The sequence below is a fragment of the Zosterops lateralis genome (assembly GCF_965231275.1).
Source record: "Zosterops lateralis genome assembly, chromosome: 8".
Classification (NCBI taxonomy): Eukaryota; Metazoa; Chordata; class Aves; order Passeriformes; family Zosteropidae; genus Zosterops; species Zosterops lateralis.
The window spans coordinates 2,800,088-2,826,933 of NC_139768.1; the positions used below are offsets into that span (position 1 = coordinate 2,800,088).

The 26,846-nt window shown below is 38.5% G+C and overlaps 1 protein-coding gene across 1 annotated transcript in view; it reads right to left on the reverse strand.

Moving 5' to 3' along the window:
• Nucleotides 1–26,846, reverse strand: part of NRG3 (neuregulin 3) — a gene marked incomplete at its 3' end in the record, with an annotated part of 323,202 nt that overhangs the window by 48,549 nt on the left and 247,807 nt on the right. Inside the window, exon 4 of the mRNA XM_083866686.1 lies at nt 9,144–9,170. Coding sequence (XP_083722812.1) covers nt 9,144–9,170 — 27 coding nt within the window. The remainder of the gene's footprint in view (nt 1–9,143; nt 9,171–26,846) is intronic.

Consider the following 26,846-nt stretch of genomic DNA (forward strand, 5'->3'; position numbering starts at 1 on the left):
TAAGTTCATTGATCAGTAGATTTACAAAACTAAAACAAAAAGGAAGTCCACAAGGGTACATAATAAAAACCAAAAAACAGTCAGGGAGGCGCAAAAGAATAGGGAGGGAGAAGAATAGAAGTTCAAGAGAGGAAACAAAGATACTCATAGCTTTGCACAATTGCACCAAATTACTTGTACATACTCAATTTTGTAACAATGTTGAGAGATATATCTCAAGATTAAGGTAATTTGGACCCAATCAGGTAAAGGACAGGCTCACTCCATATGTCAGTCTAGTCACACACTGGATCCTGATTTCAGGTTCTGTACATTATATTAGAAATAACAGACATGATACCAAAATATCCACTGACTTCCATGTGCAACACAAAAGTAACTCTCATTAGGTCCAACACTGCAAGTCTCAAAATATACAGTCGGCCAACACTCTGAAAACACCCAAAGTCTTTGCAGGCATCAATTTTAAATACTCTTGGCTTGCACTGAGATCCTCAAGTCTTTACAGCACGGAAGAAGTTTATCCCATGGCACAGAGGGCTGGCAAGAGCTGGAAGTGCACGAGGGAGGCCAGGCTTAGGCAGGGAACCACCAGCACTGCCCCATGGAAATGCATCAGCTTCACTCTGTGCTCCTTGCATGACTTAACACCTTGAATTTGGTAAGGTCATTATTTCAATGAGGAAACAAATTACAGACAGCAAAGTGTGGGAAGCTACTAATAGAAGTATTTATATTCTTAATGGCAAATAAACTGCTTTTTCTCCTCTATAAACTGCTTGCTCTAATTAATTTTCCCTGTCTCTCCTCTCTTACTTTGTATTTCACTATTGAACAGTAAAGATCCTAAATTGTTTTAGTTAATTCTGCTGAGAACTAATATATTGTCCCATTTTATGCTCCTCCATTACCAGGTTATTTTTTTATATTTCCATTTTTATTTTCTATTTGAATGTGAGATGCAAAATTACCAAGAAATGTAAAAAAACAACCATAGAGTAATGTTATATTACAATAGAGTTTACTTGCTAAAGTAGTACATAATTAACTTAGCACAAAAATAAAAAAAAGATCATATTAATTCATATGATAATTACAGAATGACTGATGCAATCGATATAAATGTAGTGAGTAAATTACATGAACATGATCCAAAAGGACCTGGATCCATACTAAATGAAAATACCTCATGGTGATTTATTTAACCATTCAAAGACGAAAAGTCAGCAGTGGTAAACAAGAAAGTTTGTTTTCTGTCTGAATGCAACAGTTTACAAGCACCTCTCGGATTACTTCCACTGTTGTTAAGAACTCAGCATACAAGAACACCACCTGCACACTCATACACAGGATTTGTTTTTCCCTCTTCTTTGTGTGCTGCTCACATTTGTGTCCCAGAGAATTGTCGGCTGATAAATCTGAAGCAATACGAGTAGATACCCTGGGCCACTGGAGACAGTGTTTTTCAGCAGAATTGCACTTGAAAATGAGGATAAACCGATGCTGATTGGAACAGGACACGAGATCATAAGACAATTTTCAGTTACAATAAAAATATCTTTATTAGAAACCGCCAGCCAGAGTGGGAACATCTCTGTGCTTCTCCACGTGCCAATATCCTACAGCTCCTGCAAAAGAAGAGAAAAGGCAGTGCATGAAACAATAACTTAGTGCTCTGTGCAGCACAGTGCCAATTTTTCCACACTGCTTACCCTTCTCCTCCGCTTCCAGCAATTACTGGCAGGACACCGTCTCTACTCATTCTAGGCAGGACACAGAAGGACAGAGAAAGATTTAGTTCACTGTCAAAACCATTGATTTTTCTATACAACTGTAGTATACATTACAAGCACACCTCTGCCGTGGAACATTCATTGAGATACTTACATCCTGCTTTCCAAATCCTTGCATCATTTGCTGAATGGGACTTGACATCTATGGAGCAGAAGGGCAAAGCAGCACTGATTCACCGTGGCTGCATAAACATGGTACAGATCAGGTGTTTGGAGCCTCTCCTCCTGGGTCAAGATAACCTCAACACACAGTGAACAAACCTTCCACTAATAACAAACCCCCCTCCACCCCAAACAACAGATCCCAAGTTCTCACAGACACGTCCAGATGGTACTCACTGCTTTGAAGCCTCCTCCCAGTCCTCTCTCAACTGGAAATATGAAGTGTCACTGGCAGATCTTGTGGCAGCTGTCTGTAGCACCACCTTTGACACGTGGATCTCACCTTTACCCTGCCAGGCTTGTTTCAGCAGTGTACAAGTTACTGTCTACATATTTTTGCATCTGGTTAAACCGCAGCTGAGCCCAAACAAAGGCTGAATCTCAACGCTGCAAGTCATCTAATTGCATTAACACGCCCTTGTGGTGTCAGTTTTAACAATTCCTCAGGCTCAGCGCAGCATTTACCTAAATACCATATTCAAAATGCAGGTTACCAGACTGACTGGGTATAAGGTCACATTTAAATACACAGCTGTCTGCTCAGTGTTGAAGCCATCCAATTACCTGCATTTCATGATAAAAAGTGTTCAACTCTGAGGCACACCAGCTGTGCAGGAACCGAGGGCATATGTCTAATCCCAAAGCAGAATGTACACATCATATGTGCATGTAGAGACAGGACACAGCAAAGCCCCTCTGTGAGCAGATGAGATGCTGTGTCTTCAGCTGAAATCCAACTTTTGTCCCTGACGTGCCAAGGTTCTTGAAGCTGGCATGATGAAGAAGAAGCTTGTACCTGGCACTAGGAGGTACACAGAAACTTACCTGAGTCTTATACACAACATCCATTTTTGAGGCTTCACAAATCCTTTTGTAAACCACAAATAATATTTGGATCTTATTAGTGCCCCCCCAAATCAGCACACAGTGGAACTCAGACCACATTCACCTTGGGAATGAAAGAATAACAGTCCTTATGTATCATTAGGAATGATGCACAGCCCCTTTCACAGACTGATACAGACCCCACAACTAATGCAACTTTGTCCTCCTCCCAACCCAGACCCAGCAAAACAGAGAAACCCAGACCAACTCTGGATTTCTAAACTTGTCACTACTCCTAGTTATCAGTTTTGGTTTTCTCAATTTCCGTAAGTTTCATAACAAATGATCAGGAGCTTCAGTTAGAGAGAACAGCAGAAACCAAATATTGGGGAAGGTCACCAGATTAAGTTATATATTTTCAAATTATTTTATCCACCCAGTTCACAGAATTACTATTTTGATAAAGCATCACAATAAGGCAATTAATGATATGCATAAGTTAAACACACAATAAACCTTTTAAAAATAATGCAAGTTAATTCACCGCCAGTACAGAAAGTGCAGATTAATTAGAAAAATGACGTATCAAGAAAAGTAAAGATGGCAGCACTGAACCAAGACGGTAGATAGGTTACAAAACATTTAGGCAAAAAATCTTTCCCTCTCAACTAATCTAGAACCATATGCCCTAAACTGAGCCGAGATGTGAGGCAGCCTGCAACTTGTGCACCAGATGCATGCTGACTTCCATTTGGGAGATTTGTTTTCCTAAACAAGTACAACCACTGGCAGAGCTTCCCGCAGCCCCTGAGGAACCTCTGCTGCATCCATTGCTCTTACAGCACTCAGCCATCAGCTGCTTCTGTAAAACTCTCTCTTCATGTCTCTTTTCTCTAGAGATGATAAATGACTCTTCTTCCCAGCTAAGTGAATCCCATGGAATCTAAATCCATTTCTTGCCTCAGGATGCTATTGTTATTTTGCAGCGTACTTAAAAAAGGACAGGTATTTCATAAGGCAAACTGAAGGATGAGGTCCCAAGAGCAAAGCCTTTAGTGAATTTGGAAGAGGTCCCAAGAGCAAAGTCTTTACTGAGTTTGAAAAGATAAAAAACCAGAAGGAGGTAATGGAAATTTGAGGCAGGATGAAGAACAAAGGGATTCAAGGAGCAATGATGATGGTAGTAAATGTTCCAAGTATCAATGCCTACCAGAATAGCCCTTCTTAGTTCTTCAGAAATTTACCAACAGAGTACAGATGAAATATTATAAATGCTTACTGGTTAATAACAATATAATTATTAGAAAGATAGGGTTTCATAGTTCTGGGGGATGATTGTGATCAGAATCTCGAATGAGACTTTGTGCAAACAGGAGCATAAAGACAGTCAGTGCGCCATATTATCAGAAAAACATCTACCTGCTTTATACTGTTAAAAACGAATAAAGGGAAAACAGAATTTCATTCCTTTATTTTTTAAACATGTATCCTTTAGAACACATATGCTTTGCTCATGTAATTGAACATTCCTCCTCTCTTCCAGCAAGGACTGGACCATTACAGAGTTTTATGACAGAAAAGAGCTTCTAAATGGTAACTAAGGCAAGGACCATCCACCCACACACTGGTTATTTATTATTATTTTCTGGTTGCTGCTACAAAAAAATTGAGTTTCAGAGGAAAGAGTCCAGTTCCCAGTTTTTGAGCTGTGCAAGGACTAATGAACTTTGCCTTTTTCTTTTTGGCATACAGGGAAAATACTAAGTTGTTGCACTATTGCTTATCCTGCCCATCAGCTAAAACAACTTTTGCAGTTTGTAAAAATCAAAATGCATCAGTCACAGTGCACGGCACAAGGTCACAGAGTCAATGTGGTTAACTGGATCAGGTATTCCCAGAGTCTTAGGCACACATCATCTTAGCACAATGAGGAGGCAGTGAGAACAGGCACAGTGAAAATACAGCAATCACCATCTTGTCCAGTGTTAACAGCTGCTCAGACTGCAGAAAACTGAACACATTTCACATTGTAGTCATTGCAAGGAGATATATAAAGTTTAATAGGATCCCATTCTTGAGTTACTTTATCACTCTACTCAATTAAATGCTATTTAATGATTCGGCACTTACAAGGCACTATATACCATTCATACTCCATTGACTTCAGTGAAGCTCCTGATTTTTCCAGAAAAGATGAGTGGTTCTAAGGAAAAATACTAATTTTCTGTTTAAGCCTTAGGAATAAACAAATTAAAAGCAGTGACTACATATAACAACCACTACATTGGTTTTCTGTAATTCACGTGTGGGAAGATCGAGATTGTCACACCAAAATTGTTTACACCATTGATACTGGTTTAACTGGTAAATAGCCCAAGGATGAAGACTACTTCATGTTACATCTGTATTTCCATCAAAACTGCAGTGACTTGGCTGTTGCACTTTATTGAAGCATTTTATTTTCAGCTGCATCCATCATAAATTACCGTTACAGCATAAAAGATCATCATTCTGGATCATCAGAGTAGGTGGTATAGACAAGCTGCTGAAACAGTCGTGTTGTGGAAGGTTATTCCAATACTCACCTTTGTGTTTCATGCTTTAGCACACCTTAACTCTCCTCATCCTCAGTGTAAGAAACGAGTTAAAAAGGCAACTCCTTGTCTCAGGCACTGGATTGCAGCTCAGAACATCCAGAGATGACTCTCAGGTAATGATTTCATTCTGCAGCTGGCAGAACATGCACCAGGCCAGTCCCCACAACAGCTTTCAGCTGCCAGCTGTTGCTCCAAAGTGCTCCATGTTTGCTGTCACAGATATCTGCCCTCATCAAGAAAATTTCCACCAGAAAAGTAAACCATTCAGCCCAGAAATGCAGTTAATCACTTAGGTCAAAAAATGATGATAAGCCGTAGATACTTGCTAATGATAATCTAATGATCCATCACTTAGTTGTTTCTTTGTATAAAAAGTTGGGTTTTTTTGTATAAAAACCACTTTTTTAGACAGCTTGTTTTGTTTTAACAATCTCCCTTGCTCACATATCCATTACCAACCACCACCCTGCTTCCCATGGACATGGAATTGTTAATACAGCTCATCTATTTCCAGTTTGTAGGAGCATGGTGACAACTTTTCCTTACTTTTGTGTTGGGGATGTGAATAAAATTGCATGCATCCTCACTGGTGAAACACTGGGCACCAGTGCAAGGTGCTCTCCTCACACTGATCTGCTCCTGGACGAGGAGAGGAGAGGACACAGACAAGTCTGCACCCCCTTGCAAGGAAGAAATGGTTTCTGTGGTACTGAAAGAAATCCCCCAGAGAGCTCAGGAATCTAAATTCAGAAAGCCTGAAAAAACTTTCTTCAAATGAGAATCTGAAGCACAGACAGATTAAAAGACCTTGCCCAAAGCCTGTTCAGGGGAGATTGCATCAGAGATGGATATTGAATCAAGTGACAATCAGACATGAGATTTTTCTCTTTTTTGACTTGATGTACTATAAAGTATAAACCATTTCCTTATCACCAGAAGTTTCAGAAAGCTGGACCACTGATGACAATCCACAATTTTAAGGACACAGTGTCCCTTGACCACATACTTGGCTTTCATTTAATTTAGGAGGTGCTGCACATAAATACATCAGAACCATACATTAATTGCTACCTATGAAACATTTTAAAACAGATGTGCCACATCAATATGCTTGCCTTTGTCTCTGCTATCCATACAAAGAAACAGAAAGTGTAAATCAGTATCAGCAGCAATATTAAAGTAACAGGTGTTCAAGTTTTGGGATGCACAATATTGAATATTGAACGGAACACAAACCTGACACCACCCAGATAAGAAATGAGTGAGGTTAACACAAAATTCAGTGTGGTGCATAAATTAAATGCATAATTCTTGTTCCCAGTGTACTGTTTGTGAGAGAAAGGTCCAGCAGGAAGGAGATTTCAACAGGTAATGGAAAAGCAACAGACACTGACTCTACTGAGCACTGGAATGGGCTGCCACAGGAGTTTGTGGGGGAAAACAGTATCAACTGGTTCACAACAGGATGCACAAATTCATAAACCACAGTTCCCTAACAGGACAGTAAAAGGACTGGTTATGTATATACACTTCACTGATCCTTGAAAGTTTAGCAGAAAAACCAAAAAACCAAAACACCCCCAAAATGACTAAACTTATCTACCTTCCTTGGCAAATGCACAGCAAAGTAGGTGTGTAGTTTCAGCTCACATTTCACCTGCCCCCTTGGACACCTCATCAGACAGATGTTCCCACTGACATGAGGCTTCAGCTTTGTCTACCATGGGAGGAATTCAGCTGGCCCTGGCAATCCAAGTTACGTGGGTTATGTGGTTTTCAAACAAAATTTCTGAAGACGATGATGACAATGGAACTTCTAAGGCAACTGAGCCCACAAATGCAATGAAAACATTAGAAAGAGCATTCTCTGGGTTATGCACAACGGTGAGTTCAGCAATGTCTCTACACTGTTGTTTTTTCTAGCTAGAAAGCACTCTTTGGACTAATTGCTACTATTTTCTAGAGAACATAAGTAAACTCATTGTGGAGGCTTTTACAGGAGTGTCCCTAATTTGATGAGCATATTGTCCCCTGAAATCTCTGTGCACAGGGTGGGGATTTCCACTTTGCTACATGTTCAGCAATGATTCCATGCATGCTTCCATTTCCTAAGTAAATCTTCATGAAGACTACAGGAGGATTTAAGAAGCATAAGCATTTCACTTTTGCATATGATTCCAGAACTTGCTTTTTTCTAGCCCACAGGAAACAACTTCAAGCCTCATTTTAGGCTGCTGTCATAATATTTTCAGGCTTGAGACACAAGATTTCATTAATTTTTTATGCCATCAGGATCTGTTCCAATATTAAATAAAAAAATCTGAGAGCTACTGATATGAGAGGACTACTCTGAGCCAAGATTTTGGTGATTGGCTTTAGTTCTTGCCTTAAAGAGATGTCTTTATAAAAATAGAGGAAAATGAAAGTCTCATAATAAAATTAAAATTAAAATAATTCAGCTTTGCCTCTTGGTAACACTTTCCTGCTTACAGAAAGGTTCATTCAAAGAATCCCATATGTCTATACACTTTATCCTCTTTTACCTATATGCTTGTCCTTCAACTTGTATGACTGCTGCTCACAATTTAAGTCAAGCAGGAAAAGCAGGATATATGCAGAACCTTTCAAGTAACCATTTCCCAACTGTGAAGACACTTGCATCGATTTCACTGGCACTTTTCAAGCCTTATATAAAGTGAAGTGAAACACAAAACTCCTGGACCTCACAAACCAGTTCTCTAGAGAGAACAGTGCTCTAGGTATGGCACAAATCCAAAAGCAGCAGGAGAAAATCCCTGAACCTGCTGGCTGTCCTCTTGTTACTGCAGGTTAATATTCATCACCATATTGGCTTCTTGACAATTTACTTAACTGGTCAGCAAAATCCCCACATTGACACATAAAATGATAAGTTATAAGGCTCTTGCTTTTAAAATCTAAAAAAATCAAGTGAAATTTGACATAAGGAAAGAGCACATTAAAAGTAACTGTGTTGTGACTTCAATAGGAATCCGCATGCTTTTTATTATAGTGTTTTCAATCATATTTAATGGTTTATGCAATCTGTTCTTACACAAAAGACCACTAACTCTGTTAAGGATGGATCTCAGCTTCCTCCAGTCTGCAGATCACCAGCTGTGAGGTGATCTGTTAAGCCTGTCATTCCCTGAGGCTATGGACACATCACAGAGCAGCAGCTGAGCCAACAGAACATCATCTTTTCCCTTCCAAGATTGTAAGAAGAAATTATTCACTCCTTTTTTAGCTTTTTTTCCTAACCAATTTAACGTTTTTTCACAGAATGATGGATCTTTGACTCTTTTCTTAAAAGTATTTCTCTGATTCGAATCATCTTTAATAAGATGTTTCTTATTAAGCCTATTTAAATTTAATATTGTAATTACCAGCAAACTCTTAACAAAGAATTCACTTTCTTTTACATGAAAAAGTCAGTAACTCTACCCTAAAATCACATATAAAATACTATTCCTCAAGATGATGTGGTCACATAACCTTTATGTTATGTTTCATTAAATACCAATGAAATACTAAAACACCATTATGTAGGTTTTAAGCTCCATAGCAGTGGACAAGAGAAAAATTAAACCTTCCTATAATTTCCAATGTAATCGGTAAGTATGAAAGGAAACCAATCCAAAACCCAGTGGTGGAGGTCAAGGGAGTCTTCCCATTAACTTCCATGTTCTTCGGACTAAGGAACCAAGATAAATATGAGCAATTGGAAGGAAGAGAAGTTAAAACTTACCCATGAATTCAATTCCTAAATGGTCTGCTATACTCATGCAAGCATGTAAAAGAAAAAAAGAGAGAAGAGACAGAAATGTTAGAACAGGGTAAAACATAAATTAACCTTCATATGGCAGTGCTGACAAACATTGTGGGGTGAGGGACCACTGTGTGGGTACAGCTCCAAAACAAAGGCACAACCTGCCCCTCAAATCAGCCCTAAGGTGGGAATTCAGGGCACTCAGCTGTTGCATGAAGGGATGTGCTCTTAGGGAACGACATGAATGCCTTTACATTCGACTTTAAGCCAATGGATTTCCAACCTAAATGGATTTCACTTTCCCATCCTCCTGGAACTCCTCTCTCAACACACCAAACCACTGCCCTTAGTTAGACAAGGCTCTTTCTTTCATTTTCTCTGACAGGGACCAAAACCTTAAGAAGTGGATGGAAGGTTTTCACTGAGTCTGGCAGCTCTCACCACACACACAGCACAGCACCCAACATGATTCCTGCCTGGTCTCTGCTGCACAGCAGAAATTCTGATGGCAGGAAAGAGAAGCCATGCTCCCAACTTGGCCATCAGACAGAATAGGATGCAATTAATTTCAAGACATCTTGAATTGAAGCAAAAATTTAGAATATTGACTGAATTACCACATGGACTTCTAAACATTTCAGGGCCCCTTTTTAACATGACGAGTTAGAATCTTCTAAAAACTACATAGCAAAGCTAAAAGATTTTCCAACATAAACCAACAGTTAAACACTTCATTTTATTGCCAACTCTGATACCTGTGATAAGATAATGGAATATTTGGGTTTCTGTTGAAAATGCCGGGAATTCTTCACCTTTTGTACCCTTTTCAATCCACCCAGGAGAAGGCATTGAGCACCAGTGTGCTCAGTTCACTTAGCATACAAATCTATGGAACAGCTGCTAAAATCCGTATTTTATTTTCATGCAGAAGGCACAATATGCACTTCAAAAAGCAAAGAACACAAGATGATGGTATATGGTATAAATACCTTATTAGCATGTAGGGAAGGCACATTATGCGAGTTTAGTGACAAATGAATCTTTCCTTTTGAAAATACATTACTCAAAATCATACATATATGTATTCCACCTAACAATCTGTATTCTTGCAGTGATATACAAATATCATGTACAAACAGCCCCAGTACATTTGACAGAAATGTAAATTTTTTGTAAGAATGTAATTTTTATAAAAGCATGAGCTCAGATATATCGAAAGTCCATCAAACATACTATATTTACAGAGATTTGTAGGTTTTTTCCCCATCTAATTTTCCGTACCTAAGGAATCTGCAAATGTTATCTACATGCGATTCACACCTTTGCATCTTTCTGTAAATCAGATGAAAATGCAGTTGAAAGTTCCTTACTTTAAAAAAACGATAGCAGAGATCAAAGCCCCATAATCTGGTCTCCAAGGAACTGAGGATATTGACACACATTGGGAGATCATATAATATCATCTCTTCAAGTCTATGTAGAAACAGCTGAAAAAAACAATCCTTCTTCCCTAACTTGGCTATATGCACCTTCTCTACATATTTTCCCTTTGCAGCCTGCAAATCCCCCTTTGAGTTCACCAACATGGTTAAAAACCACCTCCTCAAACAGTGGATACAAAATGTATCTTTCTTTTAAAAAGATGAAATAAAGCATTTCAGTTCATATTTGTATGTATGTATGGCACATACATAAGTGAGATTCAAGGATATATGGAGCCTTCCTGAGAAACATGTTCAGCTGGAGAGGGTGGAAACATGTCAAGAGATTTATATTAAATATTTCACGTGTCTGGAAAACAACCTCAGCAACCACCATAATCTATATTGCTGACAAAGCTGATTTCCCCAGATCACGATAAAAGGATGTCCAGCAGGATAAACCTTTACAATAAAATATCCAAGCTGCCAATCATTAAGTGTAGCTCAACAAGATCTGTGAGCAGCTATTTGGGAACAGAAAACAAGGAAATGGTAACTCAGGCAGATGAGTTATGTAACTCTGGCACTGGTTATGACCATCACTGGGCTACCTCTTGGTGACCAGGGATCAGCCCAGCCAATGCTCTCACTTGCACTGCAGTGGTGCAAATCAGCCAACTCTGCAAGCTCCAGCTTTGGAGATGGGTTTGTCCCCTCTTAAAAACAGCAAGAGACTCTCCCAGCAGGTCCATGTGAGAGACAAATGGCAGCAGGAAATATCCAGCAGGGGTGGCAGGGGATGTGAGCTGTGGTGGTGATCTGAGACTGAACCAAACACTAAAATGTGAATTATTGACCTGGCAATCCATGGTGTGACTAAAGGACTGTTCTGTTGCTGTTCAGCCGTGGTGTACAAATGATGAATTGCCTGCAGAGCACTTCCCTGGACACAGCAAGTGCAATGCCAAGTAATTCACCATCAAGAAATGGACTCAGTTAAAAAAAAAATAAATGCATATGAGAGCTATAAATGTGCTGGAGTGTGGGCCCTGCTCCACAAGATGGGGTCATGAACCAAATAATGCAACTGTATTTTACTTTTGTTATTGTGCTTTCTTCTTTCTGTCTGGTGCTGCCATGCTCTTAGAAACTAATCTATTTCTCAGATTGGAAGATTATTAGCTTTAATTTTTTATTTTATCAGTATTTCTCCGTTTTCATGTCACTGTGGGAAAAACACTGTCTGTGCCTTATGGTCCTTGCACTGTGGTGATGTGTTGCTAGTATTAAAACTATTTTAATTTATACTGTCTAAATACACACACGCCTGTGAATACTCGATAACAAGGACAAGAGAAAATAAATTTGCAGTCACTAATGGATTAATTTATTAGTGCTCCACAAAACAACACACTGCCTTGTGCCTGGATAGTGCTTTGCTTCAGCTTTTTTTCTTAGTCATATTAACACTATGAACAGAAATATAAACTCAACATGTAAACCTAATGGAAAAATCATGGACATGATTTACCCATTGTAAACCTCTGCAGACATTTTAATCTTTTCTAAGGACAAGCTGACTTTGGCATGAAGAGAGCTTTAGGAAACCAGAGCAACAGCAAAGTATTTTCCTCTGCAAATGAAATTTATCGCTTCCAATAAACTCATAAGAGTCGTTAAATTGTCCTTGGTAGATGATTGTCTTGAACACAAAATGCAACATGATAATGTGCTGGAAACTATCTTGGGACAGCTCAAGTCTTTTGAACAAATAATCTGTCTGAAAGGAACAGGACTAAGTTTAACTTTTAAATATTAGACCAATGAAATTTAGTCTGAAATAAAGGAAAATACTTCCATTCATAAAGCAGCTAGATCAGGATACCACCTAAAGATAGAAAGAAATTTCTAAAGATAGAAATTGATGCTCTCTTATCCACTATGCTTTATGATGTTGGGCAGCCCATGGTTATCAGCCTATTTGTAGATCCAGTGAAGTGAAAACCACAATCAGTTACAGATATATACATATACATATATATATATATATATATGAAACTATAGAGTTTCTTTGGAGCATATTATTTTTGGTGGTTCATTTTGCCCATGAGTACACAGAGTGATCAGACAAGGGATTTCTCTGCTCAATAGGAAGGGTTCATTGCTTCTACCTTTGCTCCTTATGGGCAAACTGACCAATGCTCTCAGAGTTTGGTTGTTTTGTTTGTTTTTTTAATATCAAAAAGAAAAAGCAGAAGCATGTAATAATGTATTTTTAAAATCTCAGCTATTAAATAGCACAAAATTTGATTTTGCTGTTTGCTGTAGAGAAATTCTAGTAATTTGTTTCTGTAATTAATTTACGCAGAAGTACTCTTCAAAATGTTTGGAAAACTGATTGAGACTGTTCAGGGCAATCAGAGACATAAATTCAAAATAGTTCAACTACTGATTTTTAAAAATATCTTCACTGAAACACATGACAGAGACTTCGCTCTCTGAGACATTTAAAAATGGATGAAATTAAATCCTGAGAATGATCTTGCATCAGCTAATACCTGAACCTTCCTTTTTCCCTCTCTGATAAAGAAGACTACTATAACTTTTCCAGATTAAAACTTTCCCTGGCAACAGGTGGGGAAACTGGCATAATGATAAGTGTACAGAATATTTTGGTAATTTGCCCCATCTATGTCTAGACACAATAATGAAAATCATACCTTACAAGATACTTGGTCTGTTTTTGATGAAATTATAAAACACAGTTAAAGAAATGTTAAAATCTTAGAAAAAAAAGACCATAAATCTAGAAAGATTCAAAATCTGCCATATTCTCAGTGTAAACAATGAAAGAACATTTACACCTCCAATTTGCATAGAGGTAGTTAATTTTACTTAAAACCAAATTGAAGTCCTCAATGGACAAAAGTAAATATTGAGACAAAATGTGAAGGTTAATTGCTTTATCCATTTTTTGTAAAGGGAAGAAAAAACACAAAGGAGGGAAAACCCCTGGGCTTGCTGTGAGAATTTGAGTGGCCAGGATCCCCTCACCCACTATCAATTCCATAACAAAGGAAAACTTGAAAATCATCCATCAAACCCTCTTGTTATATAAGTTATACACAGCGCTGAATAATGGAATAAACTATTGATTTTCTTTTCCTTTGAATGACTAAAGCCCGTGGCTGTGATTTTCATTGCAAAAGTGGAAAGATTGTTTCCAGCTTCTGCAAATAAATAACAGCAATGTTCCCATGTTCAGGTTCAAGACAACTTGGAAATTTCAACTATTTACCTTCCCTGCAGCATTCAGACTCAGAGGATTAAGCCTGTCTCTTTTCTATTCATTTCTAAGATCTTAAATTATGTCTGCAGCTAATAAACTAAGCTACTTCTCTTTGAGGCACTATGTTGGATATTAATTGGAAAGAACTTTGTCTCACCAAGCAACATAAGCAATCTTTACTGAGAGTCACAATACTGTAAATCAGCACTGATTAATTTTTACTACTATAGCTATAAATTCAGCAGAAGAAATAAACATGTCTAATTTCAAATCAGTGAGTAGCCTACTGATATGATATTTTTAAGCTTATTAAACACCTGCAGAATACATTTAAGAGTTTTAGCAGATTCAGGCCAAAATGTTTATCACCAGGTGTCAGATAAATGCAGCACTTCTATTTTTCTCTGAACATTGTTTTCAGCAATGAGATGAGAAAGCAGGTAGATATTAAATGCTGCTGCTATATGGAGACATATTTTTACTGATTTTCTTAACACTCATAAATCAACATGAGTGTTCAACATATAAAAGGACTTTAATTCATCCCAAAGTATCAGCAAATAAACAGGATGACCACACAAAACACTTTGCCTCCACTCAGACAACTGGGTGATGCCCTCTTACTTTATTTGCTAAAAATGCCATTGTGTTTCTATGAAAAGTAGTAGCTACATCAAATGTAAATGAAGCTGCCTGATAGACCCCATAGCTGCTGATGACAAGGTTATTTATGAGGTTTACTCTAAATGTATGTTGGAAATGATAAACCTGTGTGATCACTGTCAGATCAATCTCCACCAGCACAATGAGCCTGCAGTAAACACTGCACATTACAGTCTGGTTACTTGATTATTGACATCAGCATGAGCTGTTATAACCAATGAGTCTGATAAATATTCCCAGAAAAATCAAGGTATCTCTGATATTATGCAGTTTTGACAGTAAACATGTGGTAGCATTGTAATTGCAAAAACCGTGATTTTTCTTTTATGTTTCTTACCAAAGCCTCTCATCTCCTTTCTTTTCCACCCCTGCCTTTCCTGGCTCCACACACCACATTGATTTTATAGTCCCATCTAAGAGATCAACCCCACATACCAGGTTTTCTGATTGTGCTAAGGACTAGCAAAACCAAAACACTGATGTAGCTCTGTGACCTACTTCTACAATTCTGAATTCTTTTCCTGGGCTTCCACAGCAGGTATGACAATGACTGCATTTATCCCACAGTCTCAGCTGCATGGTAGGTGATTGCAGCACTGTCACAACTGAGGAACCACTGAGAGAACTGGGCTATGGAGAGATATATTCTTCTATCTATCTGTGTCATTTCATTATCACAGCAGTTCCTGCAGAGCCCAGACTTGTCCTGCATGAAATCCTGCTCCAGCCTCTCAAGTCTGCTCCAGATCTGCACAGTGGCATCTGCAGATGGACCTGCCTTTATCTGCAGGAATGATGGAAAATGGGTTTAAATGTATTTATCTATGTTGCGCTTAGACATTCTCAGTCATTCAGCACTTCCACTGAACTTCAATAGCAATTGGCACTGTTAGTGACCCAGAGTCCTTTGGAAATGCCAACCTCTACACTGGCAAAACTGCTTCTTTCCCACCTATTTTGCAATGGGTCTCATAAAGCTAAATAGGAGAGGGAATCATATTTACTGGCAAAAGCCAAAAGCACATTAATAACTTCCAAAATGTGATCAGGAAAGTTTTTGGAACCACGTGTATGAATTAGATTATTTATCTTGCCATAAGTGTACAAGATTTCACTTGACTGCAATATTCTGTGGGTGAGACAATCCTGTTCTGGTTAAATAAGTGACACGAAATGTCTGTTAAGGTGGGATAAGCCTCTGAGTTTCTCAGTTTCTTAGAAATTACTACAGGGATTTTCACACTATTATTTTCAAGTGGATGTTTGGTGATATGTGTCTGTAAAATATAACCAGCCTCACTGAAACATTGCATGAATTGCTAATGGCTCCCTCATCTTATGAACGTATGACATTTAATAAACATTTTTCACACTAAATGTTACTTTATTCCTTCCACAGATCATTAAGCTGTCCTTCACTTGCCTGCTACAAGAAAATGTTTCAGATGCAATCCTGTTTACTGCTCTCTAAAGGCACAGAAAATTTGGTAGGTTTTTGTCAATTTCTTAAAACTAATTACTTTCTTCAACTTCAGGATAAGGAATGCACATAATTTTGGGGAAAAAAAACAACCCCACAGCTTTATTCCCTAATGTTTCAAGTAATTTAGTTCTACTGCAGTCAAAAAAAAACAAACAGGCAGAAGCAGAGTACAGGTATTACACCAAGATTTCACAATATTAACTGAAGGTTTTAAAAGCTGTGCACTGTATATCTCCAATGACAAGAAAGTTGATAAAGTTATTAATATCCACACTTTTTTGCTAAGATGGCTGGACTGAGTTTTGCAGCAAAGAACTCGAGAGACTCAGAGATGTAGGGCTCAGATCTTTTAGAAAGATTCTGGTTTTCATCTGTGTTGATTTGGGAATCTACTTTTCTTTAGGAATCCAATTTTGACAATAACAACTATATTCGCTGTCCACTTTCTTATGTTGCTTCATTTTAAATAACTTAGGATGTAGAAAGAGAATTACTTAAATGTGCTCCAGTTACTCTGTGCAGGTTTTTCACAGTTGGCATAAAGTGGCTGCACTGCTGAGCCTCATTTCCAGCAGCTCTGTGTTTCCGGCTCAGAACACAATACAAGAACATTAATTTTTTGCCATAATTTTATCAATTTTTAAATGAAATTTGCTGTCGTACGAGGAAGTACTTCTGTGTGTCAGGAGTCTCTCAACCAACCTTCCTGAACCATCACAAGTTTAACACCAAGACCTCCAATGCTCTTCCAAATTTTATTGCCTCCTTTGTGTAGGACACCAGGCATGGAAGTGCCTTTCTGCCTCAGATCCAGCTGCAGATAAGCAATCCATAAGTGTGGGGTGCTTAAAAGGGTTTGATTTAAAAGAGGTTGTGTAGATCTGCCCTGTCTGGTGAGGAAGAAGAGCAGCATCACTCCTTTTTGTTATTCCTTTCAGTTTCACAGGGATAGATACTTGAAAGCTTTAAAGACTATTGCAATGAACTTTATCAGAAAACACAGCCTTTGTCTATATCTCTTATGATTCAAGGGAGGAAATGCAGAATGACAGTTCACAAAAATACTTCCATTACTGTGCAATTCTCCCATGCCTCCAAAATGTATAGTAGGGAACTGACCTAGACACATCTCTCCTTTTTTCAATCCTAAGCTCCTCTAATAATTTTATAACTCAACTACAGTGTTGTGGTTTCTTTTGAAAAGCTGCTGCACATCTGCTCCCTGTCACAGTGTGCAAGTCACACACACACACAGCACAGTCTGCTCTGCATTTATGCTTTAGGTGGTGTTAAACATTACAGGTACAAAAGTTCAGGTATGTCTAAATGCTAGAGAAACTACCTTTATTAGTTTCTTTTTGTTAACTGGAAAATTTCTACTGACATTTTGTGATTCCATGGAAACATTTCATTTAAAGCTGGCGAGTAAACACAGACACCTGAGGTGAATATTTTGCCATACAGGGCCTTCAGATTCATAAAAAAGGCTTCTTGAAGGACAGACCATTTTGACACTCAAATTTGAGTGCTCTCTCAGGTCACCTACCCAATGCCTTTGCCAAAGTCAGTACTTTGAGGTTGGTGCACTCTATGAGCCTTCCTGATGGAAATATACTGGCAATTGTCATCTTGTTCATGACATCAAACCCCAATCAGAAGATGGGAGCAGAAAAAGCTCTGTTTTCCTCTAAGCTAAAATGCTTTCTTGACATCTGTGGATGATTTGTTCAAGCTAATCAATACCGAGGCAGGTCTGAGGGGGAAGAACTGTGACTTGGACAAAGCTCTGCAGCACACAGAGCACCATGTAGGAAATACCAGACTTTTGAAGTGAGATACTAAGATGAATTATTTGTTGAGATGTGAGAGCTGCAGAGCCAAGGAATCAAGGCACTAAGGGAATGTCTCTGTTACCTGGAGCTGCAACATTTCAAATGGTGCCACATCTATTTGACTGTGGGTGTTGGCACCTGTCCTGACAGCATCAGACCAAGGTGTTTATGACCCCACAGACAGTACAACAAATAATGTCCCACACAATGCAATCCTACAAATGCAATCATGGCTTTTTGCCATCCTTGTCCTGCCTTGCTTATGGAAATATATTCTGCTTAGAAGTCATCAGCTAATAATGCAAACAACCAAGTAGCAGCAAAAAAATGAACGGCAAGAAATGGTTTTCCTCAGAGTCTGAGCATCTTGTGTAATTTTAGATGCAAGCCATGAATTTATGACTTCAGATATGTAGGAAGTGGGAAAATTACTTAACTGCTTATCTGTTTGAACACTGTTAAGGGTTCAAATCCTTTACTACCATGAATACATTAGAACATTAACTACTATAAATACCCATAACAAAGGTGGTCTGAAATCGTTCATGTTGGGGATGAACAATATGACTCATCTGTGAGATTTAAAGCAGACAGGGCTGTGATAAAAAAGAATCATTAGCAACTATCACCAGCAATAAAAAATAGCATATTGGAACAAAAGGATATGATGTGCACACAAACCCAGAATCACCTACAGCGAGAGCAGCAAAATGAAAGCTGCTGTTTGCCCTCATTTGTATATGGCAATGCACCGCAATTAATTGTTAGGGATATAATGTGAGAATGGTGCCAAAGGGCCCCATATATAGAAATATTGAACTCATGAAGTGTAACTGCTCTCTCAGAGCCTTTCAAACAAATGAAATGCCTGTGCACAGACCAGATGGAAAACCAGAACCACCAGGATGGTGCCTGCAGTGACACCTGGCCCTGGGGTCAGCTCACCATTACTGCAGCACCCCACACACAGAACAGCACAGGACAAACAAACAAGGGGAAAAGTTCATCCTGTGACCTTCATCAACACAAATCATTATTTAAATCCAGGGAAAGTGGCTTAGGGGAATGTGCAACGTAAGACTTCACAGAAGACTCAAAGAGCTACCAGGGGCTGTCCCCCATGAGACACCTCAGTAAAACCTGTGCTTCAGATGATCAAAGTGCACTTGTTTTCTTTCTTCTTGTTTCATCTCCCATCCACAAATTTTAAGGCGCCTCAAAGAATTTAATACTTCCCAACAAATCTCAGAGAACATTCCCCCATCAAAGATCTTTTACCTTCCAGGTTTGAGATACTTTATCTTATTCTGAATTAGATCTTAACAGTATTGAGGAATACGATGTTTCCCCTATAAGACATTACTATTAGGGCATAAATTATTTTGACAAACAAAAACAGGGCAAAAAGGAAGGTCTGTATTCTTTTCCACTACAACAAACTGGAATGTATTAGCAAGCAAATCAGTTTTGTAGGATAGTCTAGATAATGGAAATAAAAATAATTTTTTAATCCACTTAGATTTGTAGATTTTTTTTTCGTATTGTTTGTTTCACATCAGTAGGACTTTGCTCAGAGCCAAGCTGTGAGCTGAAGCCACAATTTTAACTCCTCTTTGGGCTATTTATATAAATAATATAGAGCAGGCACCGTGTGCTCTGTGAGAACTGACCCAGTGCAACCACAGGTGTACACGCAACTCAAAAGGCAAAGAAACTCCTGAAATACATCAACTGTTTGTCCCTGGGCTGCCCAAAGCATTTATATCGTTAAAAAAATAAATACAAACCAACACAGAAAACATCTGGGGTTTTTTTTCTTTTCCTTATCATTGGTAGAACCAGGGGTATAGAAATTACTTTAATCTGAGAGGTAAATGAATTTTGTACAAGAGAAAAATGAATGAACACTACAACAGCTTCAACTTATAAAGTCTTTGGATAACATGGTACCCACGTGAAATACAATTTTCCCATTAAAATGTCCAGCTCTGATAAATTACACATGTATATGGTCACAAAGTAAGAATTATTGCATCTCACATGTAAATCCCAATAAAATCTCTAGGAAACACCACAAGCTATTCCTAGCAGAAACACACGATGCTGCATTGAAAGGCCTTATCTTTTTATCAAGGCAGAAGACCAAAGGTGTATGGGACCCAAAAGCTTTCAAATTACAAGAGAAATACATAACATACCAGCATTTCAGAGGGAAAACAAATACTGTTACCTAGAAACATTTTTATTTTATTTTTGTTAGATGAAACTGCATTATGAATTCTTTCAAGAATACAGTTACATCAACAATAAGGTGGGTTAAATGGATTTGCATTTTATCTTCCAACACAGCCTGCTAAATTGAGGCAAAATCTGGCAAGTGACCTCACAACTGACATGACCATGGCTGCTGTGCTGAGTCCTCCACGAAAAAATTCCATTTTTTTGCAATGGCATTATTACAGAGGAAATAGTCATAAAGGTGTGAAATACACTGTAATATGCTCACAAAGCTCAACAGAGTGAAGTGAAAAGAGACAAAGACACATTTCTGCCGTGATTTAGACTTGAGGGTTGAAATTCCAGGCAGAGAATAAGATCAGTAGGAAGATTTAACCTAAGAGATGGCGAAAAGGTGCCAAAGTTTAGCAGCACAATTTTCCAGTCTCTGCTCTAAATCCCACTGAAGCAGAATTGCTGCTGACCTGAGATGAAAACTACGATTTCACAGAAAGCTTTGGGATGCTGAGTGTGCTAAAATGAGTATCATCAATTTATTTTTTTTTTTTTTAATTTATTTTATTTTGACAGCATATGGTTTCAAAATTGGGAAATCCAGCTCTCACCTCTTTTTCCTGTAGCTCATTTTACTGCTACATTGGTGGATATGAAGGTGTGATGATCAGTAAGAAGGACAAGTTCCCTTACACTGGAGGTGCCAGGCAGCCTAAGGCTGGTGTTCAGTGAGTAAATTCCACCTGCACCACTTTAACCAAATTCATTCATCAGAATTGCCAAGGTACTTCTGCTTTGGAACGTGCTGGGTCAGAAAACAGCATTCTAGAATAGTCAGAGTATTTAAGGAAAGAGGAAATATTGCTTTTCCAAGGAGCTGCAAGGCTCTGGCAAAGTATTATCTGTGTTTTGTGGGGCTCTGGCTGCAGATCTTCCCATCAGCTGCTCCACTCATCACATTTATCAGAAACAGTCTTTTTCCCTAGAATGCTGTACAGAGTAACAATCTCATCCTGCTGCTTCCTCAGTCCATTAATTCAAATATGGTCTGAAATCTGTGTGAAACAAGGGGCTGTATTGCTGCTTAAGCTGGCAACAGCAGCAGCAGAAAGAGTTATTTACATTTCTGAGCAGCTTTATAAAGGATCAGTAAATGCCCTGGAATCAATGTAAAAGTACTTCCTACTCTGCTACAAAACCAGTACCTCTACCTAGTATGCAGATAAAAATAGTTGTTTTTTTTTCCTCCAGACACATTTGTGAAGAATTTAGGAGCTTGAAATATCAGAGAACACTGTCAGCAGCAGCATCACTGTTCCCTCAAAGGAAAACAGTTGTCCATTGCAAACTGCTGCCCCCTCCTTCATTCTGCAGCTGTGCAATGCAGATATCTAACTTTCAAGAATATTTTAAGCTGAAAAAACCAGCTGTCTCTATTTTTCACTTGCCAAATGCTCTTCCCATTGAGGATTAGAGACTTTTTTTCCCCTTAAATAAAACAGATAAGAGAGCTTAATACATGATTAAGCATAACCACTTAGGCACCTAAATACCTTTGTAAAAGATCTCAATACCTTTACATTTGTAAAATAAAGTTCAAAGTCGCTTTCAAATTGGAAAGCAGCCAGCTCAGATTCATACCTCTTAAGTGCTATTGAAAATTTTATGTCTTTGGGGTAACATCTAGAACGTGGGGACCCCTGATTCCTGCATCAAGCCTCACATTTTGCACGTTCAGCCAGACAGGAGCAGGAACACCTGCAAGCAGCTGTTGGTGCATGGAAGAACAGCCCTGCAGAATCATCACAGTCTAGGAACACCTCGTGCCCCTGCAGCTGGTTCTTCCCTGACTCTGCTGTTCCTGCTCCTGCCAGGTACTTCAGGTCAGCTTTCAGACACCTATATTTGCTCCAAAATATCCATTTTGCTGAGATGTCTCCTGCTGTTTTTGCCAGAGAGCTGCTTCAGCAGAAAGCTCCAACAGCTGGAGCCAGTACTCTCAGGGGGGGAAATTTCTTTGGACATCTCCTTTGGAGAACTGCAGAAGGCAAAAGGCAGCTCATCTGAGCCACCTGTACTATCATATTGTGCTGCCCAGCTGAAATCTTTAACCCATCCTAAGCTCCAAGGTGCAGAACCTGATTTTTCTAATGTGCAGGAATTTTCCTTTGGTTTTTAGTCTGAATTCACACTGCACCAACTTAAACTCATTCAGTCTTGCACAAACACTATCTTTCAGCTTCAATCATTCTTATATTTCCTTTATATTTATCCACTTGGCATATTTATAGACCCAATGACATCTCTGACATATTTCCCAGGCCATCACTCCATACAGCTGCAATTTCCTGACAGGCATTGGCACATCTATCAATTATTGCACTGGATCAGCAATATTTCTCTCAAAAAAATGGAATTCAAATACTTTAAAAAAAAACAAACAAAACTGATCACTGCCTCCACCACCACTTCCTACATTCCTATTAAATATGGCATCGTAAAAGAGAAAAAAATACAAAATAATTGATGCTGCCAGAACCAACAGACACAAAACAAAAACCTTCATCCATTAAGGAACATTGAAGAGATAACAAGCTATGATTAGAGTTTTTGGGTCAGACTCCTTGTGGGACAGAACACAAGATCTGCCCTGAGAAGTGCAAGTTCACCCAAAAAGGCACAGAGTGTGCTGGTCCCACTGCTGTGAGCAAACTGCCACAATGAACTGGAGATTTTCTTTCAATCCCTTTTCCTATGAAGGAAATTTCTGCCCCACTCACTAGATTTTATCTCGAATTATGAACCAGGAAGAATGTAATAGAGAAAATGTGCTCCCGTCATATTTGTGTGACAACTTACAGATAAAGTAAATCAAAACAGTTTAAAATCTAACTCTTGCCTATAACCAAGTTCTGCACTTGGAACAAGTCTTAGAATAAAAATGTTTTGGTTTTAGAAAAGAATATAAAATTCAAGACAGAGGTGTCAGATTGCACTTCTGAAAGAAAGTTTTAAAAAATCCTGTTGTGGTAATTACAGGTTATGAACACACATAGTCATACAAGAAATGCAGTCATATGCTGTGCTGTTCTCTGTCTTTTGTGTAGGTGCTTCTGCACAGACATTGTAACACAAATTCTTTATTTTTTTTGTTATTTTTTCTAATGCTGTTTAAATCCCTTGAACAACTTACAATAGAAATGTTGATGTCTTGCTGACTTCTCTTTCCTGTTCAGTCTGCAAGTGCAGCAAGTTTAAATATACACAGAGTAATTACAGAGGAGCTGGCAAATACTTGCCTAACAAGTCAGAGCACCTGAAGAAATGCTTGCTGAAGAATTAATGAGCTGAGGCCTGCAACATGAACCTTCTTTCTAGAAGATAACCTGAGTCAGTGGTAGAGTCATATACCAATCTCTAATAAATGTCTGAAGACAGACAGGTGTGACAAATGCCATAAGAAAAGGGCACACACACAAAGTCTGCCTGATTTGAAGTCAGTGTCACCGTGATGGAGCCTGATTAGCTGCTCTGCAATCTTCATGTTCTTACATCCCATTAGGCTGCTTTTAACAAAATTAAACACACTGCAGGGCAAAATAACCAAATAAACTAAAACAAAACACTTACGCTGTTTATAAACATTTTCTTAAGGAATTGCAATTTTGAAGATAAATGTTTCTCTCTTGAGCAAACTAGAGACCATTCTCCCCAGTTGCTGCCTTTGGACATCACCAGAACTGGGATGGGGAAGAGCAGGTTATTTCTGTGAAATGCATTCACCAAAAACACATCACATCTAAACTACTAAATAAACAATAAATAAACTACTAAATGGACACTACTAAATAAAACACATGTAGACTACAGAACTACAAAGAAAAACTAATCATAACAATAATAATACAAATCAAACTCCAGCATGATGAGTAAGATGAATTAGATTAATTAGCATCTATCTCAGCTAAGTTAATGTTACAGGATGCTACAGCTTTGTGTCCCATTCACTGCTTCTCCAAGGTTGTGGTAACTTCTGCTTTCTCTGCCCACCGAATTCAGCCTGCTGTCTCTTTGTGCTCCTGTTTCTTTTTGTGTAAAACCCCGCAAACTGGAAGGTGTTTTCCCATTTTTTACACATGCTAGAAGGAGAAAAGTGGCAGTGGCATTTTAACATCTGCAAAAGTTTCTGTGTCAGGATGCTCTGCTCTGCCAGGACTTCACTCCTGCCTCAAGGGGGAACAGCAAACATGTTAAAATGAGCATGGATACCACACCTTGTGCCTTGTCAGGCTCTGTCCCACTTTTACTTGGAATACTAAGAATGGAAAACTGGAAGACACTCAGCCATGGGCAGCAGAAGGTGCTGGTACCAGCAGATAAATCACATCACACTTGTGTGTGCTGGTCCTTCCCTTGAAGGGAGTGTTTAATGTAGCTGGAAAAGATGCTATTTGTGATGGAAAGGTAAAATCCTTGCAGTTGTTCTGGAATGCAGTTTGCTGTTAAATGCTGTATTTTAGTGCATTTTCAGCTCAGAAAAGAGGCTGGCTGCTTACTTTTTTTTTTTTTTTTCCTCGAGTTATGCCATGAAGAAATATAATTTGCCTTTTAATAGAAATGTCAAGGACCCATTCCCTCCAATTTACTATATAGATTTTCAAATCCCATACAAAAATGTTATAAGTTTAATTGGAAAAGACAGCATGACAGAATAATTTTATACAACTGGTTACAATTATTACAATAGCAGCTTCCACAGAGCTCTCAGTGATTTTTCAAGAGCATTTACAAGCATAAAGTGTGAGTTAGGAAAAAAAAATAGTAATTTGCTAAAGCTGTGCAAAGTGTATTAAGGAAATCAATCAGCAGTGACACAGATATTTAGAAATGAGAGATATTTTGCCCATCTGAGAGCACAACCGTAAGGTTTGGTGACGTTAATAGGTTTTTTTTTAATGGCCAGATTAAATAAAGCATTATATCTTAGCTCAGATATATGGCACATTCAAAAAAAGGCAGACAAATGGGTTAGAAAGTTATTCTAGTTTGTTTTTTTTTTCCACCTAAGAGGAGAGTGAGATCAATATGACAGAGTATGAGCCTGGGAAAAAATGATGACAAAAGGCACCTCTCTGGCAGCCTTAGTGCTGGAGCTGTGAACAACTTCATTCTGTTCAGACAAGAGGATTTGCTCCTTCTTTTGTAACCATAACTGCATTGAAGATATCCAAATATTGCCAGCTTGCTTTCCCAACTGCTCATTTCACAGAATGTTCAGTTCTGGCCAAGCCCTTGGGTCAAAACTAATGTTATTATTATATCCAAGAGACACAAAGCCTTTATTTTAACAGATGAAGCAGAATGGAGATTTACATGGAAGACTAGAAAAATCAAGCAAACTTATTTTCTAAAGGGCATGTTGAACATGGATACCAAAAGGAGCTTTGAGAGCATAATAAGAGAACAGAGCACTTTACTTAATTAGACAATAATGAAAAAAACTTATTAGGGGAGTTTAACACAATCACAGAGAAGTTTATAGAAGACAGCAGCCCAGTTCTCTTCCTGAAGTGACTTTATGGTGATAAAAGTTCTGCAGATACAATATGCTCCAGATTTATTCTTTATTTACTTTTGAGGATATTCTCATGGGCCAAAACCACCCTCTTTGACCTTGAACTTTGTGCCTTTGTCATTTGATTTCTGTCACACTCAAACCAGACCAGGATAATGCAATAAGGGCAGGCTGTAAAGAAACTGAGCTGCGAATAATACATGTAAATTATGTTGAAAAGGGACCTGTGAGAGTTAACGGGTGGAAGACGGACAAAATTGCTTTTGTTCTTTAGGGAGAGGGGGCAGGCCCACCAGTATTTAGACAAGCAGGCAAATTAATTGGCTTTTGCTGGGCTCTGTGCTGCTGCAGCTAAACTCCTTCCACAACCTGACCTACATAATTTCCAATTTGCTTGGGTATTTCCTCATCCAGCCACAGGACAGGACAGCACGGCACACAGTGAACTGCAGAAATGATCTTGGAAAGTCATTCAGCCCCACGTGGAATAAATTTCTCGTGAGCAAATTAAAACTTCACAGAATGCCTTTGCAGCACAGAAATTAGTCAGTCAAATCAGAAATTGCTGGATTAAAATTCATGTATTACTGTCAGGAAGCCGGTATAGTAATTTAAAAGTACTGTCAGTGGCAATTAGCAATGAGCATTTAAGTTATGGGACACTCCATATCCAAGTGCTTTGCAGCAACACTTTTATTTATAAACTGACAGCCCTCGTTTTCTCTGCTGTATTCATTTCTCAGTCTCCTCATTTTCCTGGTATACTCAAATGAGGAAAAGCCTCTAAGTTACTCTGCCATATGAAAGATAAAAGTTTATTTTACAGATTGTCTGCTCTGAAAATGGCCAGAAAGTAGCCACCATGATAGGTTTGATAGGAAAGAAGTCTCATGAAAGCAAAATTTCTAGATAGGGTTGGTTGTGCTCTGGCCTCTGTCACATTTGCAGGATTTGCACTCAAAAACATTCTCAATGCACATATGTAATTTAAGGACAGATTCCAGGAAAATTCTGTATGGTTTTGAGGGTCAGATGCTGTGGAGGAACATCTGAGCAGCTCTAGAAAATCTTCCAGTAACACTCCTTCATCCTTCCAGATGCTGGAAAGGGAGTCAGATACAAACAGCTGCTATCTCACCTAGTAGTTTTCACCTTACCTTCCATCCATTACCAGCTTTCCAGTCCAG